Here is a 17,316-nt window from a genome sequence, read left to right on the forward strand (position 1 = left end):
AAAAAATTTAGTGGATTGAAACGAAGTGTGCCATCTCTCATTCCACCTTAAAATGTCTATGCTGTGTTACATGGTGAGTCACTCATATCAGGGGCTGATGTAAAGGATTGCCTTTGAGACCAGCCTTGGCTACATTGCAAGGCTGTCTCAAGAAACTATGTATTGCCAGGTATCTTCAGAATAATGGGTCAGATAGAAAAAGGGGTTGTACTGGGGTGTTTGGGGATTATAGATCTTCAGCCCCATATGGTGTCAATGTTAAGGATTTCTCTCCAAAGGCAGGCCACACGGACCCGCCACACACTTGTTAACAACTAAATGTTGGGCTCACTGCTTACTCTCTGTGCCTTAGTTTCCATATTAATAAAAGAAGGTTCACAGTCATGTGAGTGTCGTGAGGCCTAGGGGCCTTGTGCATGTAAGGCAGTACAAGCTATGACTGGCAGGTACAGCTGCTGCCACCTGCACCCTGTTTGGCTTCCTCCTGGTGGCCCTTTACCGACATCTCAGACCTGTCACACATGCTTTGTCTTCATAAGGAGTCCCGCCCTCTGCTCAGGGAAGTGTGATTTGAGCCAGCCGTGGCCGTATCTCTGCAGTAATGACTGTTCTGTCCTGGGCATTTACTGTGTAGGCTGTTTCAGAATTGCAGAAGACACATCAGTTCTTGGAGTCTTTGAATCAACTTGCTTGGAATCCATATCCTGTCTTCTAAAAAGAATTAGACCATTTTCTTCCTTGACACCCTGCAAACACATTGCTAGCAGTTTGTGTTTTATTACTTATTTAATGGCTTAAAATGGATTTAGTTTTTTTGAATAAACTCCTTTTAATAACGCAGCCATACATTTTCTTCCTCTGTTGCCAGGTTGCTATTAAAATCATAGATAAGACCCAGCTGGATGAAGAAAACTTGAAGAAGATTTTCCGGGAAGTTCAGATCATGAAGATGCTTTGCCATCCCCATATCATCAGGCTCTACCAGGTAGGAGGCCTGCAGCCACAGAGCCAGGATAGCCTGCTGGTCCAGGGCTGCCGTTGAGAAGATGTGGGTGCAGGGAATGTTTGTATGGTCATCTTAGCATCGCCACACCCTTTTTTCCTAGCCTCGTTGTTCCCCTGGCTGTTTCCTGGGGAGCTCCTCCTGGCCCCTTGCAGGACCTTTGCGTCTGTGCTTTGATTCTCCCCAAGCATTACACAGAATGAGCCTAAGGCTGAAACATTTCCTTGTTTGTATCAGAGTTCTTCAAGCAGCATGAAAACTCAAAGGGAACAGAGAACATGTTATCTCCTCATGTGATTATTTAAATGCCAGCTTAAAATTATGAATTATGGTGGTGAAGGATATCTCAAGAATGGCTTCTTGTCTTATCAAAACCCCTATCTTCTTCCCTTTTCTAGAAAGTACTGGGCTTAGTTCTCCAAGCCATCCTTAATTGTTTTTGATAATCTGGAGGTAAATACCTTGTCATGGAAGAACTTTCTGTTGCAGTTTTCTTATCTTCCTAAGAAACAAGCCTGCCTTGTGCCATCATCAAAATGACTTGCTCGCCTTAGGGCAAAAGCATTGAATCAATTGGATGGAATTTCAGACCGATGAGAAAAGGAGGACTTTGCCTTAGCGAAGAGATATTTTGGGGAGAGGGTGGGATGTTCCAGATTGCAGTGCATTGTGTGCATTCAGCCAACCCTGCTCACAGCTCTGCAGCTGAGCAGTCATTTCCAGAGCTGAGGGAAGTGGCCACCCACTCTCTGTGTGCATTGCTGTGAGTCTGCAGTAGATGCTTCCTGACTCAGGCGTGTGTAAGGCTGGAGAAGCACACTGCTGGCACAATGGGCAGACTTGCATAGCTTGCTGATTTTTATGGAAAAGAAAACAAAGTGAGGCGTGTGTGGTTAAGCCAGTAGCTGTAGGCCTCCTCTCTGGCATCAGCTGCTCTCATGATGAAATGAGTTCAGTTGTCAGACCTGTTGAAATGTATCTTAGTAAACGATGTTGGGCAACAGCTACCTTCCATAAGAAGCAACTTAAAGACCTCCATGATGCTGTGACTTGCACAGTGAGTGGTCGGCGTCTTACCCTTGGCTCCTTGCCTGTCTTGATGGAGTAAATAAATTTTAGTGTTTTCCCCCTTTGTTTATTTTGTTTTGCTTGTTTTGTAACACAGCCTTATTCTGTAGCCCAAGCTAGTCTCTAACTCACATCTGCAGAGTAAGCGAATGTGTATAACTTACTGGAGACACAGTTTTGAATTCCTGAGAAGTTAATAGTAAAAGATTTGTGCCTAATGAGAGTTAAGAAAAGGGAGGAATATAAAGAAAACACATAATACTATAGATGGAGTTTTCTTGTCTAGCAGCCACTCTCAAACACACTGAGACTTATATAAATTATAAATGCTCGGCCAGTAGCTCAGACTTATTACTAATTAGCTCTTACAACTTAATCCATTTTTTTTAATCTCTGTGCTGCTCCAAGACTTATAGCTTTTACCCCATCCCTAATTCCTTCTGTGCCTTGACTCCTCTGACTCCAGACACTTCTTCCTCCCATCATTCTCAGTTTGGCTTTCCCGCCTAACTTTATCCTGTTCAGCTATTGACCAGTCAGCTTGTTTATTAAACCAATCAAAGCGACATAAATTCACACAGTATACAGAAGTATTATTCCACAGCACAGTACAATACTTTTTTCCCTGAACACCTGCAATATATTTAATATAGGACATTTTTTGTTTTTTTTTGTCATGTAAGTGAATTACAGAGACAGGTCTCATAAGAATGGGTTGATACCACCAGTTTTAAAGCCTTTTGTAAAAGGACACAGGCTGTTTTTACTGGAAAATGAACTTATTATGTATTCATTTATATAATGGACTTTTATAAAGCTATTAAAAAGAAGGGATAGACCCAGGCTTGGCATCACGTGTCTGTAGTCACAGTACTTGGGAGGCTAAGGTAGGAGGGTCACAAGTTCAAGGCCAGGCTGCACTCTACAGTAAGTTCTAGGCTAGGCTGATCTGTATAGTAAGGTCCACTCTCAAAAAAACCCTTCCAACCAACCAACAAATGGCACATATACACACACAAAGATATGTGTGTCTGTTTCTTCACTATACACATGTCATGTTAATGTGTACAGATAAAAAAGCCACCAGCAATCAGTATAATTAATAAACTACAGTATAATTAAGGTGTAGGTCTGTTGTGTAACCTATAGTACATCAGTATGGCCAAAGTGAGGAACTAAATTTATTTTAATTTTAGTTAATTTTAATGTAGAAACCGAAGCACTCTAAAAAATTTTAAAGATTATTGAAACGATAATGTTTGTGGACATATTGGTGTAAACTATGAAAGTTACTTCCTGCTTTTCTTTTAGATTGTGGCCAATTAGATCCACTTGGTGGCCACAGCTCACTTGTGTTCTCCTGACATCCTTAGGAGAGGTGCCCAGTGCTGAGTGCCTTGGAAGAGTGAGGTGAAGACAGGGGTTAGAAGCTCCAGGCTTTCTGTTTCTGCCCTGGGTGCTTAAAATGTTTACACTGATCCTGGCAAAGAGGAAGATAACACTATATATTTTTTAAAAGTAGCAAAATAGAGACTGGACAAAGCATAAGTGAATGGGTTCATTATTGAAAGGTTTGACATTTTTATGGGATCCCCCTACTTTGAATAAATGGTCCATGGAAAGGAAAGTTGACATTTCCATTTAAAATTCAAGTCCTGTGTGGTTTCTGGGCGTTCCTTAATGAGTCCCAGTGTTTTCCCTAAGGCTCTTGTCCTGGCTTGGGGGAGGGGAAGGAGCGCTCATGCTGCAAGTGATGGTGAAATTGAACTGTTCTTCGGTTCGTAGCAGCTTCTGCAAGTGATGGTGAAATTGAACTTTTTTCAGTTCTTAGCAGCTTCAGCTTATGGATCAGTGACCTGGGGACTGAGAGGACTATGCCTCTGAGGCAGTAAATGTCTCCCGAGTTTCAGGACCTGCAGATCCCAATTTCCCTTTGTCACAATAGCGCCTGTGCCCTCCCCACTGTGCAGTCCCCTGTAAAGCACTGGTTCTCTTCCTGTGTCACCTGTGTCACTGTCACTTTCCTGCCTTTGCACAGGTCATGGAGACAGAGCGGATGATTTATCTGGTGACAGAATATGCTAGCGGAGGGGAGATATTTGGTAAGTACATTCATTACATCCTTTAAACAACTCTTGAGCACACTCTGCAAACCTAAAACAGCTGTCCTGTGCCTCTGTCACTTGCTCAGCTGCCCCTTAATGCTGCCCATCAGCATCGTCACCATAATTTCAGGGTGTTTTTAGTCAGCCAGTTAAATCTCTCCACTGATTTGTTTCTTTAGCAAAGGTGTTTTGTTTGCTCTAGTTGGACGGGAACAGTTGAGAGGAAAGATCTCAAAACCAAACATTCCTGCTGATCATGTGACTAAGGGTCGTTCCTGTTGCCATGCTGTAGCTGAGGTTGCCAAGGGTGGTGAGACCCCACATGTGTGGGGGCCCCTGGCGTGAGGAAGCACCCTGCATTCCTAAGCCTTGTTTAAATATAACCTTGAAATCTGTCCCTTGCTGTGTGTACACAGTTCCAATGGTTCTGATCACTTGGTGGGTTTGCCTCTTGTAACTTCTGTTTCTTGTTACACTTGACCTTAGAGGGATTTTGTTCCTGGCAAATCTAGGTTGGAATTGGTAAAAACTGAAGAAAGAATTCTCTGTGGTTACAGTGATAAACACTGCCAAATAAAGGTGAAGGGCAAACTTCCAAACTTAAATTTTTTTTATATTTATTTATTTATTATGTATACAATATTCTGTCTGTGTGTATGTCTGCAGACCAGAAGAGGGCACCAGATCTCATTACAGATGGTTGTGAGCCACCATGTGGTTGCTGGGAATTGAACTCAGGACCTTTGGAAGAGCAGGCAATGCTCTTAACCACTGAGCTATCTCTCCAGCACCCCCAAACTTAAATTCTTATGTCCTTTATAAGAACTAATACCAATTTAAAATTCATTTAAATGTATAGTATTACTTTTAAAATAGGCATTCTTATTAATTAGAGACTATATGGTGTGTTTGTGTGTGCATGTTCAAATACAAATGGTAAACTTAACACAGTTTTAGCATATGTATGCATATGCTAAACTTAATTTAGCAAATTAAGCATTTGAAGGATAGGCCAGAAATGGTGGTACAAATCTTTACTTTCAGCACTCTGAATGCAAAGACGGGGGTTATAGACTCTTTGTGGGAATGCAGCTCAATGCATGAGCAAGCAGAATATGCTTCTGGTATTTTTAAACGGAAGTATCATGTAATTATCATTACAACATACCATATAATTATATGAGTAAATATATTATTAATTGACACTATTAATATTAGTGTGTGTTTGTAGGTGTATGCATGCCACGGCACGTGTGTGGAGGTCAGAGTACAGCTTGCAGTAGTTCCTTCTTGCCTTCTGCCTGGTTTTGTGGCAGAGTCTCTTCTCTACTACTTTCCTGTATCCCAGACTGGCTGTCCCGTAAGCTTCTGGTCATTCTCTGGTCTCTGCCTCCCACCTTAGTGTTACAGACACTACAGCACCCCACTTGTTGCACCGCTCCGGGGTCTGAACTCTGTTCATCAGGCTGTCAAGGCAAGCTCTTACCCACCAAGCCATCTCGGTGCTATTAGTAGACTTTTTAATGATCCATTTAAGAAGAAAATGATGTATTACCCAGAGAGGTCACTGAATCCTCGCACGGACTGTGCTGGAGCTCCGTGACACAACAGCTTGCCTACCTGTGCCACGGCCTAGGTTTGATTACTAGAGTTACAAACCCAAACCAGACAAACAAGGAGACTGCTCAAGGGTAAAGTGTCTCATGGCTCTGATTTTCTAAGTTTCAGTGTAAAGATGAGTGAAGAGGCCTTTAGTGGAGAAGTGGGTTGTTGAGGCCTGGAAGTTTGCTTCAGTGACAACATGTTTGCCTGGCTTGTATGAGACCCTGAATTCCATCTCAGCATAGGTGAAGATGGGGGCTGCTGCTTTTTAAAAAGTTTACAGTAGCCGGGCGGTGGTGGCACATGCCTTTAATCCCAGCACTCAGGAGGCAGAGGCAGGCAGATCTCTGTGAGTTCGAGGCCAGCCTGGTCTACAAAGGGAGTTTCAGGACAGGCTCCAAAGCTACAGAGAAACCCTGTCTCGAAAAACCAAAAAAATAAATAAATAAATAAAAAGTTTACAGTATCCAATGGACAAGCAGGAAATGAAGAAATGTTTATCCAAAAACATCTATGAAAATTCAGTAAGAAACAAGAGTTTGATGCATGCACACAGACTCCGTGAAATGGAGATAGATTCCATTCCATTCTAGACATCCAGCCAGGTCTGAGTCTAGACAGATAGCTGTCTTCCCAGGAAGGGATATATTTCAGTCTAGATGTTCAGTCGGGTCTTAGTCTAGACAGATGGCTGTCTTTCCAGGAAGAGAGAGATTCCATTCTAGACGTCTAGCCGGGTCTTAGTCTGGACAGATGGCTGTCCTGTAGGAGGAAATAGATTCCAGTCTAGACGTCTTGCCAGGTCTTAGTCTGGACAGATGGCTGTCTTCCCAGGAGGATCAGAGCATTAGCATTTGTCACCTTTTCTGTTACCTGTTGGGGATGTTGTGTCCTGAAGGGTACAGTTGAAGTAGGGGCTCCCATGTCCAGAAAAGCACATTACTCCTTTGGGTCCTAAGACTTGTTCTCTTCCAGGTGAGTCAAGCTGAGATCCCATCAGGCTGCCTCCCATTTTCCTTTTATAGAATTTGCAGCACCCAGAGTGTGATTGTCCCTGAGAAGTTTGCCATTGACCCCTATATCTAGCGTGTACTGGCTGGTTTTGTGTGTCAACTTGACACAAGCTAGAGTCATCAGAGAAAGGAGCCTCAGCTGAGGAAATGACTCCATGAGATCCACTGCAAGTCATTTTCTCAGTTAATGATCAATGGAGGAGGGCATAGCCCATTGTGGGTGGTACCATCTCTGGACAGGGATGCTTTCAATAAGAAAGCAGGCTGAATGAGCCATGGGAAGCTATTACCCCTTCATGGCCTCTGCATCAGCTCCTGCCTCCAGGACCCTACCCTGTTTGAGTTCCTGTCTTGACTTCCTTCAGTGATGTACAGTAAGCCAAATAAACTCCTTCCTCCCCAACTTGCTTTTTGGTCATGGTGTCTTCCTTGCAGGAATAGAAACCCTATCTAAGTCATAGCTCAAGTCACTAACTCAGAGGTTTCCCTGGGGAAGAAAACCAGACCATAATGCAGATAGATCCCAAAGCCTTCTCAAAGGACCTGCCTTCATTCAAGTGAGAGAGGTGTTCAAGTGTCAGTGACAACAGGGGCTGTTCTCAGAGGCACCTGAGAGGAGATTCATGACTTGGCCTCAGCTATCAGCATGGTGGGCACAGAAGAGTCCCACAGAACAAGACATCATGAAAGAGCTTTCCTGCCGGGTGGAAGTGGCGCACACCTTTAATCCTAGCATGTGGGAGGCAGAGGCAGGCAGATCTCTGTGAGTTCAAGGCCAGCCTGGTCTACAAGAGCTAGTTCCAGGACAGGCTCCATAGCTACAGAGAAACCTTGTCTTGAAAAAAGAAAAAAAAAGATGAGCTTTCCTAAGTCAGGAATTGGGGGTTTTTGTTGTTGTTGTTTTGTGTGTGTGTGTGTGTGTTTCTTTTTTTTTAAAAAAGGACTGATCAGAAAGTTTTCCTTCAAAGCCAGAATTTGATTGTATTGTTTATAGAGCAACTCATGCCCCAGAACATTATTTAAAACAATAAAGCAATCAGCTAAGAATTAACAGAGTTTAACAGCTGGGGGCGGTTAGGAAAAGAGTTGAAGAGAACTCAGTCCAAACCACTGAGATTCCAGATACACTGAGGCTGCGTCTCCCAGAAGAGACGACCCAAATCTGAAGAGAATGAAGGAGTCAGCTCCAGGTGGTAGAAAGGAAGAAAGAACAGTTAACAAGCCTGAAGGGGAGGTGCTACAATGTGTCATCTAGAATGCCACTCTTCAACCAAAACAACAAAGATGAAGAAACCCAAAAGCATGCACTATCATTGGACAAAATACAGACCACTGAAAATGGCTGTTAGACTGATCACATGTTAGATTTACCCAAAGAAAAACTTTTAGAGAAACATTGTAAAGATCTCCACAGAAACAGAGGACTTCACAATTGAAGTAGCAATGGTAAATGAAGGTATAATGTCACTTCAGATAGAGAATACCAAAAGGAGACATTATTTTAAAAAGACATAAAAATTATGGGGCTGGGAAATAAATAAACCATTAGAAAGGTTCAACAACAGATTTAAACTGGCAGAAAGAAGAAACAGATTGAAGGAGAGGTCAGCAAGATTGTCCACATTGAAGCACAGAGATGAGAAGGATGAACTAAAGCAGTCCCAGGAGTTGAAGACAGTAAGGAGCTTTCTGTGTGCAGTGGGTGGAGACAGTAGGTAGCTTCCTGTGTGCACAGTGGGAGGAGACAGTAGGGAGTTTCCTGTGTGCACAGTGAGAGGAGACAGATAGTAGGGAGCTTTCTGTGTGCAGTGGGTGGAGACAGTGGGGAGCTTCCTGTGTGCACAGTGGGAGGAGACAGTAGGGAGCTTCCTGTGTGCACAGTGGGAGGAGACAGTAGGTAGCTTCCTGTGTGCACAGTGGGAGGAGACAGTAGGGAGCTTCCTGTGTGCACAGTGGGAGGAGACAGTAGGGAGCTTCCTGTGTGCTCAGTGGGAGTATCAGGAGGGCCTAGAGGACAGAGGTGGAAACTGTAAGAAAAGATGGTTGTGAACCTAGCAGATGTTTCAAAAACAGTAGGCCCACTGTTGCTGGAGGCCGCTTGTTTGTTCCTGGCTGCCCAGACTTGAAATAACCATACAGAAATTGTATTAATTAAATCACTGCTTGGCCTATTAGCTCTAGCTTCTTATTGTCTAGCTCTTACATCTTAAATTAATCCATTTCTATTAATCTGTGTATCATCACGTGGCTGTGGCTTACCAGCAAGGTTCTGGCTTGACTGTCCCTGGCTGTGGCTGCATGGCATCTCTCGACTCTGCCTTCTTTCTCCCAGCATTCAGTTTTCCCTGCCTAGCTCTGTTCTGATAAGCCATCGACTAAAAGCAAAACTTCTTTATTCATTAACCAATAAAAGTAACACATATACAGAAGGACTTCCCACACCATTTCCCTTTTTCTATTTAAATAAAAAGGAAAGTTTTAACTTTAACATAGTAAAATTACATATAACAAGACAGGTAACAAGCAAAGATTTACAGTTATAGTATATCTACTTTATATTTTATCATAACTAAAGAAAACTATAATCATAACTATTTATTTTTCAACTCCATCAAAGACTCCAGAATGATATAATATTACTTAAGTTAACAGAAAGTGCATTGTAAGCAACTTCCAAAACTCTTGAATTGACAGAGACATTTTGCTGCCTAGACAGTCACCCAAAGTTCTTCTGTACCTTTAGGGCATCCATCTTCAGCTTACTGGCCCATAGTATCAAGCAGACTTTTCCATGAAGCAGGAAATTTCAAAGACAGTTCCACCTATATTGGTAGTTGGTCAGTCACTTCTGTGTCCTGCAGAATGACTAGCAGACTCTTTCATGAAACAGGAACCCCGAACGACTGTTTCACCTTCTTTAGGCGGCTTTAATATTCATTTTTATATGGGTTCTGCAAGTCCATTCAAGCAGTTCAGGCAAGAGTAGCTTCTTGCCCAAATGGCTAACCAACTCTATAAGGACCCTCTTCAATGCCCATTTTTCTCTTGAAGTAATTGGTGCTGCCAGGAGAAGATGTGTCTCATGTTAGGAAAAGTCTAAGTTCTTAAAACACTTTAAATGCCATATTCTGAAGGTCTCTGAAAGATTTGAAGAATACTTATCTAACAGAAATATATCTCTCTATGTCTAGAAAGCCTAACTTGACTAGAAGCTTGACTGTTATAGTTGACTCTCTATTAACCTATATTTCTTAATTATACATTGCGTTTTTAAATGAGCTGCATAAACACCTTAATCAAGACCAGAAATATACATATAACAAAATTGATTTTAGTTTTGTATTAGTAGACCAAGGTCTATACCAATGCAAGTCTTTATAGCATATCCCCTTTAAAATGCAAACAAACATTTATAAACAATATTTGGGAATTTGGGTGTAGTTCTCTCCAAACTGCTTCCTGCTTTGTGTTGGGTGAAGTAATTTTTGTGGGTGTTCACGGTGATCTTTCAGGGGCTCTTGGTTCATCAAACTACATTAGTCTGGAAGGAATCCATAGATTCTCATCTTCTGTGGAAACAAAAGAAGAGCCTCTTTTCCAAAGCAACATATCCTTAGACCCATATTTTTAAATCAGACACCTTTAAGATACATATGGTGGTTTAGCTTAGCAGCTTGCACAAAGTCTCTCTGTACTTAGCTTCTTCACAGTCAAAAAATTCAAAGAAAACACAATAATATACATATCCAGACTCTGTGTACTTTCCATCTTTATATGGCATATTTTTCTTTATTTCTTTAATCTATGACTATCTGTACTCTGTCTCTATTATTTATTGTCTTTGAATTTATGACTCCTCAGGAAGGAACAACAGCTGCTAAAAGACATTTGATTACAAATGTTGCTAGATTAATAGAACATATATATTTTGAAAATGCTATGACTTCAAAATTTAAGTCAAAAGATATGTTACTTTGGAGAAGAGATTTTGCTTTAGTTTCTACAAGAAATGAGATGCTTAGATTCATTCTAGGTTAAGAAAAATCAGGTTTGATCAAGGAAGACCCCCTGAAGAATCTCTGATAGGAACAGATGTTCCAGATGATCCAACATTTCAGAGGACCCCTGTTGGAGTTTTGTCTAAGTCCTACATCCAGAACAGTTTCAAGACTGCTGGCTGAGATGATCAAGTCTCATAGTCAGGACATGACCATAATTCTCAGTTGTCTTTAGGTCCCCATAAGATGATCAGCACCCCTAATCAGCAGGAAGTACCCTAGAAAACTACACCCACATACCTGAAAAATGGATTATAGATGTTTTTCATTGTTTAGAGTGTTGGTTACAAGTTGTTATGGATAATGGTCTGGAAAAAAGCTAAACAAAATTAGATTCAGAATTCTTGTTTAGAAGAAAAGGGGGGAGGGAGCACTGTGGGACAATGGTCTTGTACCCTGTAAAGATTTGTTACTTGTATTTTAATAAAACGCTGATTGGCCAGTAGCCAGGCAGGAAGTACATGTGGGGTGACCAGGCAGGAAGTATAGGGGTGACCAGAGTAGGAGAATTTTGGGAAAAGGAAAGACTCAGTCTGCAGTTGTAACCCAGACACAGAGGAAGCAAGAGGAGAATGCCTCGCTGATAAAAGGTACCAAGCCACATGGCTAACACAGACAAGGATTATGGACTAATTTAAGATGTAAGAAAGGGTTAATAAGAAGCCTGAGCTAATAGACCACCAGTTTATAATTAATGTAGGTGTCTGTGTGTTTCTTTGGGACTGAATGGCTGCGGGACTGGGCAGGACAGATACCTCATTCAATAGCCCACATGTTTAAGAACTTCACAGATTCCATATGTAGGCTAAATACAAAGGCCTGCAAATAGAAACATCACAGGGAGAACTAACTGGTGTAGTCAAACACAGGGAGGAAACACAGAAGGAAAATGACACCTTCTTAAAGGAAAGCCCTATATGGAAAACAACTGACTGTCCAGCAGAAATGCTAGCACTTACAGTGCACTGGCATAATGTTCAAATAAAAGTCTGTCTACCAAATCCCACCATTCTACAAAATCATTTTTCAAAAAAGAAAGAAAAATATTTTTCCAAGTAGCAAAAACCCAGAGAAACTGTGCTAATAGGTTCACTCTCCAAAGACAGGAACCAAAGCAAGTTTTTGTAAGTCTACCCACAAAATTAAGACAGGAAAGACAAACGAACCTAACAGCAGAGGCAATTTTGTGGTTATACAAGAAGTGATACATATGGTTTTTTTCTCTTACTGTATTTAAAAAGCTGGTGTATGAAATGCCATGTCGATGATACAGCTACGTGTCAACACAGCTACAACATGCATATACAAGTGTAAGCACAAGGGAGGTGTGAGGAGAAAAACCTCATTTGCTTAAGGGGTCACTGCAAATGGCTAAGTCATACATCCAGAGATATACTGACTTATACTGCCTTATTTGGTTTACAAATCTTAACTGAATAGTGCTAGAGATAGGGATAGTAACAGTGCTGTAAAGGAGCCATGAACATGAGGGCTAAGCCTCCATTCCTTGGCAGCTCGTGTACATGCGTGTAGTAAGGCTAGTGTTTGAGAAGTAGAACTGTGAAGGAAAGTGAGAAGGCAGTGTGAGCAGGAAGCAGAGCCACTAGGTGAGTATGCTATGTGCACCCCGTGTTTCTTATTGTCTCCCTCAAAGGAACCGACTTTTGCTGCAGTCCTTCATTTCAAAAAGGTTTGAATATTTGAACAGATAGCTTCACCCTCTAGAACTCAAACAAGCATTTTGTTAGCCAAGCATGGGCTGGTATCTCAGTGTTGAGGAGACTGAAGCAGGAAGATTCAGTTCCTGGTCAGCCTGGGCTAAAATAGTTAGAGCCTGTCTCAAAAAGCAAGCAAGCAAACAAACAAAAATGTAAACAAGCAGGGGTTGGGAATGTGCTGCCTGTTACTGTAAAAGATCAGACCTGAGTTCTCAGCCTAGTGTTTGTCTCCCAGTAATGCACACAGACATGTGTGTGCAGAGGCGCCGTACTTGTAGTGTCCCGTGGGAACTGGGGCTTCAGAACTAAAACAGCTTGGTTTTCTGATATTTGCTATGTCCTAAGTCCAAAAGCCTTTGTCTCTGACCAGAAGGTGAGGGGTCCCATACCTTCTGTCAGCACCTATGCAGTTGAAATGGTCAGCTTTCATGTAAGGTAAAATCTCAGATCCTCTGAATATAAGAAGCAAGTAAGCATTTGCTCTTTTTATTATTATTATTATTTACTTAAGCAGAACACTTGACTAGAGGTCAGGGTTGAAGCTACAGTACTGAGGAAGATATGTCTGACAGTAACTTAATGAAAACTGTAATGTGTATGGAAGGTTTTATGGGGATAGGTAGGCCATGACTGAAATATGAGCATAGTTGTAAGGAAATGGCTGTGATGGGAGAAGTGGACGATACATATGGTTCTGGCTAGGTTTTTTAGGTAGGAGATTATGAAATCAGGTTCTCATGACGTCTGCTGGCTTTGAATGGGTCATATGCAAAGAATTAAGTGTATGGTGTGTTTCAAGCTGGAGAAAGTAAAATTAGCTGCTGTGACAAATGAGGAAGATGAGGAAGATAGTCATCAAATAGTTAAAAGAGTCGGTTATGGGGGCTGGAGAGATGGCTCAGAGGTTAAGAGCACTGGCTGTTCTTCCAGAGGTCCTGAGTTCAGTTCCCAGCGACATGGTGGTTCACAACTGCCTAGAATGAGATCTGGTGCCCTCTTCTGCTGTGTAGGCATACACGCATGCAGAACACTATATACATAATAAATAAATGAATTTTTAAAAAATAAAATAGTTGATTGAAGATCCTGTATGTTGAAAGCCATGACTTAATCTTCATCTGTAGAAAACTGAGTAATTGGCACTTAATTACCTGTGTAAATGGGATAAGACAGATGCATAGGGACTTTATGACATGCACATATACAATTATTGAGGCTATACAGTAATGGGTTTGGTCTTACACTTCAGCAGCAAAGTTATACAGTGTGATCAGGATAAATGATCATGCAGTAGAATACAAAAAGCTGGAGGTCAAGATGAAGTTGAAAACTAAGTGTGTCGGGCATAAGAAGGTCAGGTAAAGTCTAAGAATATGGCCCCTATGTGGTAACCACTAGTCACGTGTTGCTGTTGGTCTTTGGAAGAAGCTAGTCCAACTGTGAAACTGAACTTTGAATTTAGGGTACTTTGCATTGGCATTTGAACTGTAACTGAGCACTGTATGAGCAGTTTTGGGTGCCACAGAGAAAGCACATTCTCTAAGATCACCTCTCTCTGGCACCAAATGCAAATTCAGATATTTCTCCAAACCCACTGAGATTTGATAAATTGCCAGAAAGACTCACAGAGCTCACAGATGTGCCTTCTTCCAGGGAAAGGATACAGTTAAAATCAGCTCAGGGAAGATGTACGGGGCCGGAAGTACTAGCTGCGAAGTGTTCATTGTCTTTCTCTAGATATGCTTTGTCCTGGCACTAGTGTGTGACAGTGTGCACAGAATATTGCTCTAGCAGGGCTTAGCCTTTGTGCCCACATTTTTATTTTATGTATGCCTGATCGATTGATTGATTGCCCACAAAGTTGACCTCTCCGTTCAGGCCAGTTGACAGTGATGACCCAGAGTCCTACACTTTACTGTCCCTAAATTATATCATCAGACCTTCTGGCACTACCCAGGACTCCTAGGCAAATAAAGACATAGCTCTCCAACACAGCTCCCAGCAGCTTCTCAGGCAAGGCTGCATTCTGACTGCACACAGTGTACGATACTTTCATATTTAAATACACCCTACTTTGAAGAACTAGAAGTATTTCCCTTTGGCCCTAGTCAGTTTAGCTTTTGAGTTGTAGTATGCCATGTGTAAAGTCTCTCTGGACTCCTCAGACTTAGCATGCTTGAGAGACAGAAAAGGGCAAATTCCATTGCTATTTCTTTATTGTTTACGTGGTGAGATTTTTTTGATGTATTGTGTGAATAACTTATTAAGACCAAGTTCAGTGTGAGTGACCATGTTTGATTTCTACTGTAATTACTAGGAACTCCTAAGTTATGTGTATGCACTCCACAGTGCTGAGTAGGAGTCGTGATAAGGGTGTACCGCACACTGGGCATGCCAACCCAGGAGCTGTGCAATCAGAAACTTTTGAATGCCATTGCGAGTTCTGTTCTGCTATTTATTATTTGTTTATTTATTGCTAGCACTTCAGATTTTGGGTTTTTATATGAGAGATGATAGCTGATAAAATCTACACAAGTATTCCAAATAAAAGTAAAACCCCTGAAATTAGAAGTACACGGCCTGAGCATTTCGGATAAAGGTTATTCTATCTGCTTTGGGGTTTAGTGTCAGAGGTAGACTAGCAAGCAAAGACAACTCTACACTGTGGCCACGGGGGTGGGCTATTTGCCGAGCTCAGAGGGAGCTCCCCAGATATTGGGGTAGAAGGAAGTGACCCAGTCAGTCTCACTAGCTGTGTGGGCACTGAGCTTGGCTGGAGGACTGGAGACTGCATGGCACTTGGCATCTCTGCTGGTACAGTCTTCTTGCCCAGGTCATTCTACAGCTTGCTCACCGAGTTGATTCCTACTAGGGTTTAGAACACATAACCCTGTCTCTAGGATCTTCTCCTAATATTCTCCTCCTCCTTAGAGTCTCAACTCCTTCTACATTTGGCTGTCCGGTGTGCTCCTCTGTGAGACTTTCATATTACCTCATTTCTTTCTGAAACTCTCCTTTCCCACTTCTCTCTCTCATTTGTTTCAGAATTGTTCCTGCCTTACTTCCTTAGAGTAAAGGAACTGTATCCAAACTTCATTTGTTTCCATGGCCTAATCTTCTGTATCTCAGTTTTGCTTTAATTTTCTTCTTGATTCTTATAACCAATTGACATTCACCCATATACTCAGTCATGCATTTACTCCTTAAGATACAGCTTTTTTAAATGCTCTCTGTGTGTATATATATATGTGCATGTGTATGTGCATATGTGGCTGCATATGGAGGTCAGAAGCAACTTTATGGAATCTTTTTTCCCCTTCCACTTTTATGTGGGTTCCTGGGATTGAACTCAGGTCATCAGGTTCCACAACCTACTGAGCTATCTAACTGACCTCCATTTGCTTACATCAGAACTTAACAAAATTTATCCCCCCCCCTTTTTTTTTTGAGACAGCGTTTCTCTGTATAACAGTCCTGACTGTCCTGAAACTCATTTTGTAGATCAGACTGTCCTTGAACTCACAGAGATCCAACTGCTTCTGCCTCCCTAGTGCTGGGATTAAAGGTATGAGCCACCACTGGCCGGCCCAAAACATATCCTGACAGTAAGGATGTAGTCTTTTTATTTGTGGTTCTAGAGATTCAACATAGGGCCTTACACATGCTGGTGAGTGATAGACTTCTGAGCCATATTCCAAGCCAGGATTTTGTAATTTTTGATCCTTGTCAAATTTCAGAATAGTTCCCACAGACACTGCATGCCCAACAACTCCTTATTGAATGAAAGAAGACATGAATGAAAACAGATTGACAGTATTACCATCCTGTTTGCTTTGTTTAAGGCAGTGTCTAAGAGATAGCAGATATTCCCAGTCAAGCAAAGAATTGTCATATTTTTCTATTCATTTAGTTACGTGAGTGTTGGACTTAGAGGCTAAACTGGTTTTATATTTTCTAGTTGAGTGTACAGAAAAAGGAAACCATATTAGAAGTTTGACTTAGAAGCAATGGAATGGGTTATTGAGTGTATGTTGCTTGCTCATTTAGCTGACTTACTGAAATGAATCTTGCTACTCAGCATGGCATTGTAAAAGGGCGGCCATGACAGTCCGCTTCTGTCTAACCTTCCAAACCGTACTGAAAAGCTATTTTTGTAGCTCATTAAACTCATATCCAAACTTCCCCAGTATGGTTTCTTGAGACACATTTCCTTAAACTTCCTATTTGAGGTCATGTGCTATTAAACCAAGTCAAGCTCGTTGGGCGCCAGGAGAACTCATAGGCATTTTAAGGCAAATTACTAACTCAAGAGTACTCTGCTGAAATGTAAATAATTTATTGGGAACACTCCTGTCTTAAGATAACACTTCCCAAATGGTACCAACATGCACGAAACCCAGGATTTCCACAATCCAATTTATTTATGCAATTGGAGCATTCACAGACAGCCAGTAGGGCAGGCAGTGGAAAGGCTCAAATCAATAACCATTGTATTCTGTATAATAAAGTCAGTGTTCCCTTGAGGACTTCTATTATCTCGTAGATTTCCAGGGATATTGGCATAGGCATCTGAGCACATACTATTTGCCAGCTTGCTGTCACTTTTTTAAAAAAAGTGTTATTCTGGCTACATTCTTTATAAGCAAAAATATTTTTTTCCATGAAATTATTGATTCTTTTTGATTCTAAAGACTAGCTCTTTGCTAAGTTTTTATAATGTATGCAAGTAACCACACCATTGAGTTTATC

General features: G+C 41.5%; 1 protein-coding gene across 2 annotated transcripts in view; it reads left to right on the forward strand.

Annotated features, from left to right (window-relative positions):
* The window catches only part of Sik3 (SIK family kinase 3), a 229,811-nt gene that overhangs the window by 119,031 nt on the left and 93,464 nt on the right, over positions 1 to 17,316 (forward strand). For both annotated transcript variants that reach the window (XM_057768062.1, XM_057768063.1), the window contains exons 2-3: positions 869 to 985; positions 4,110 to 4,173. In XM_057768062.1, coding sequence (XP_057624045.1) covers positions 869 to 985; positions 4,110 to 4,173 — 181 coding nt within the window. The remainder of the gene's footprint in view (positions 1 to 868; positions 986 to 4,109; positions 4,174 to 17,316) is intronic.

Source organism: Chionomys nivalis, chromosome 4, assembly GCF_950005125.1.
Source record: "Chionomys nivalis chromosome 4, mChiNiv1.1, whole genome shotgun sequence".
NCBI lineage: Eukaryota > Metazoa > Chordata > Mammalia > Rodentia > Cricetidae > Chionomys > Chionomys nivalis.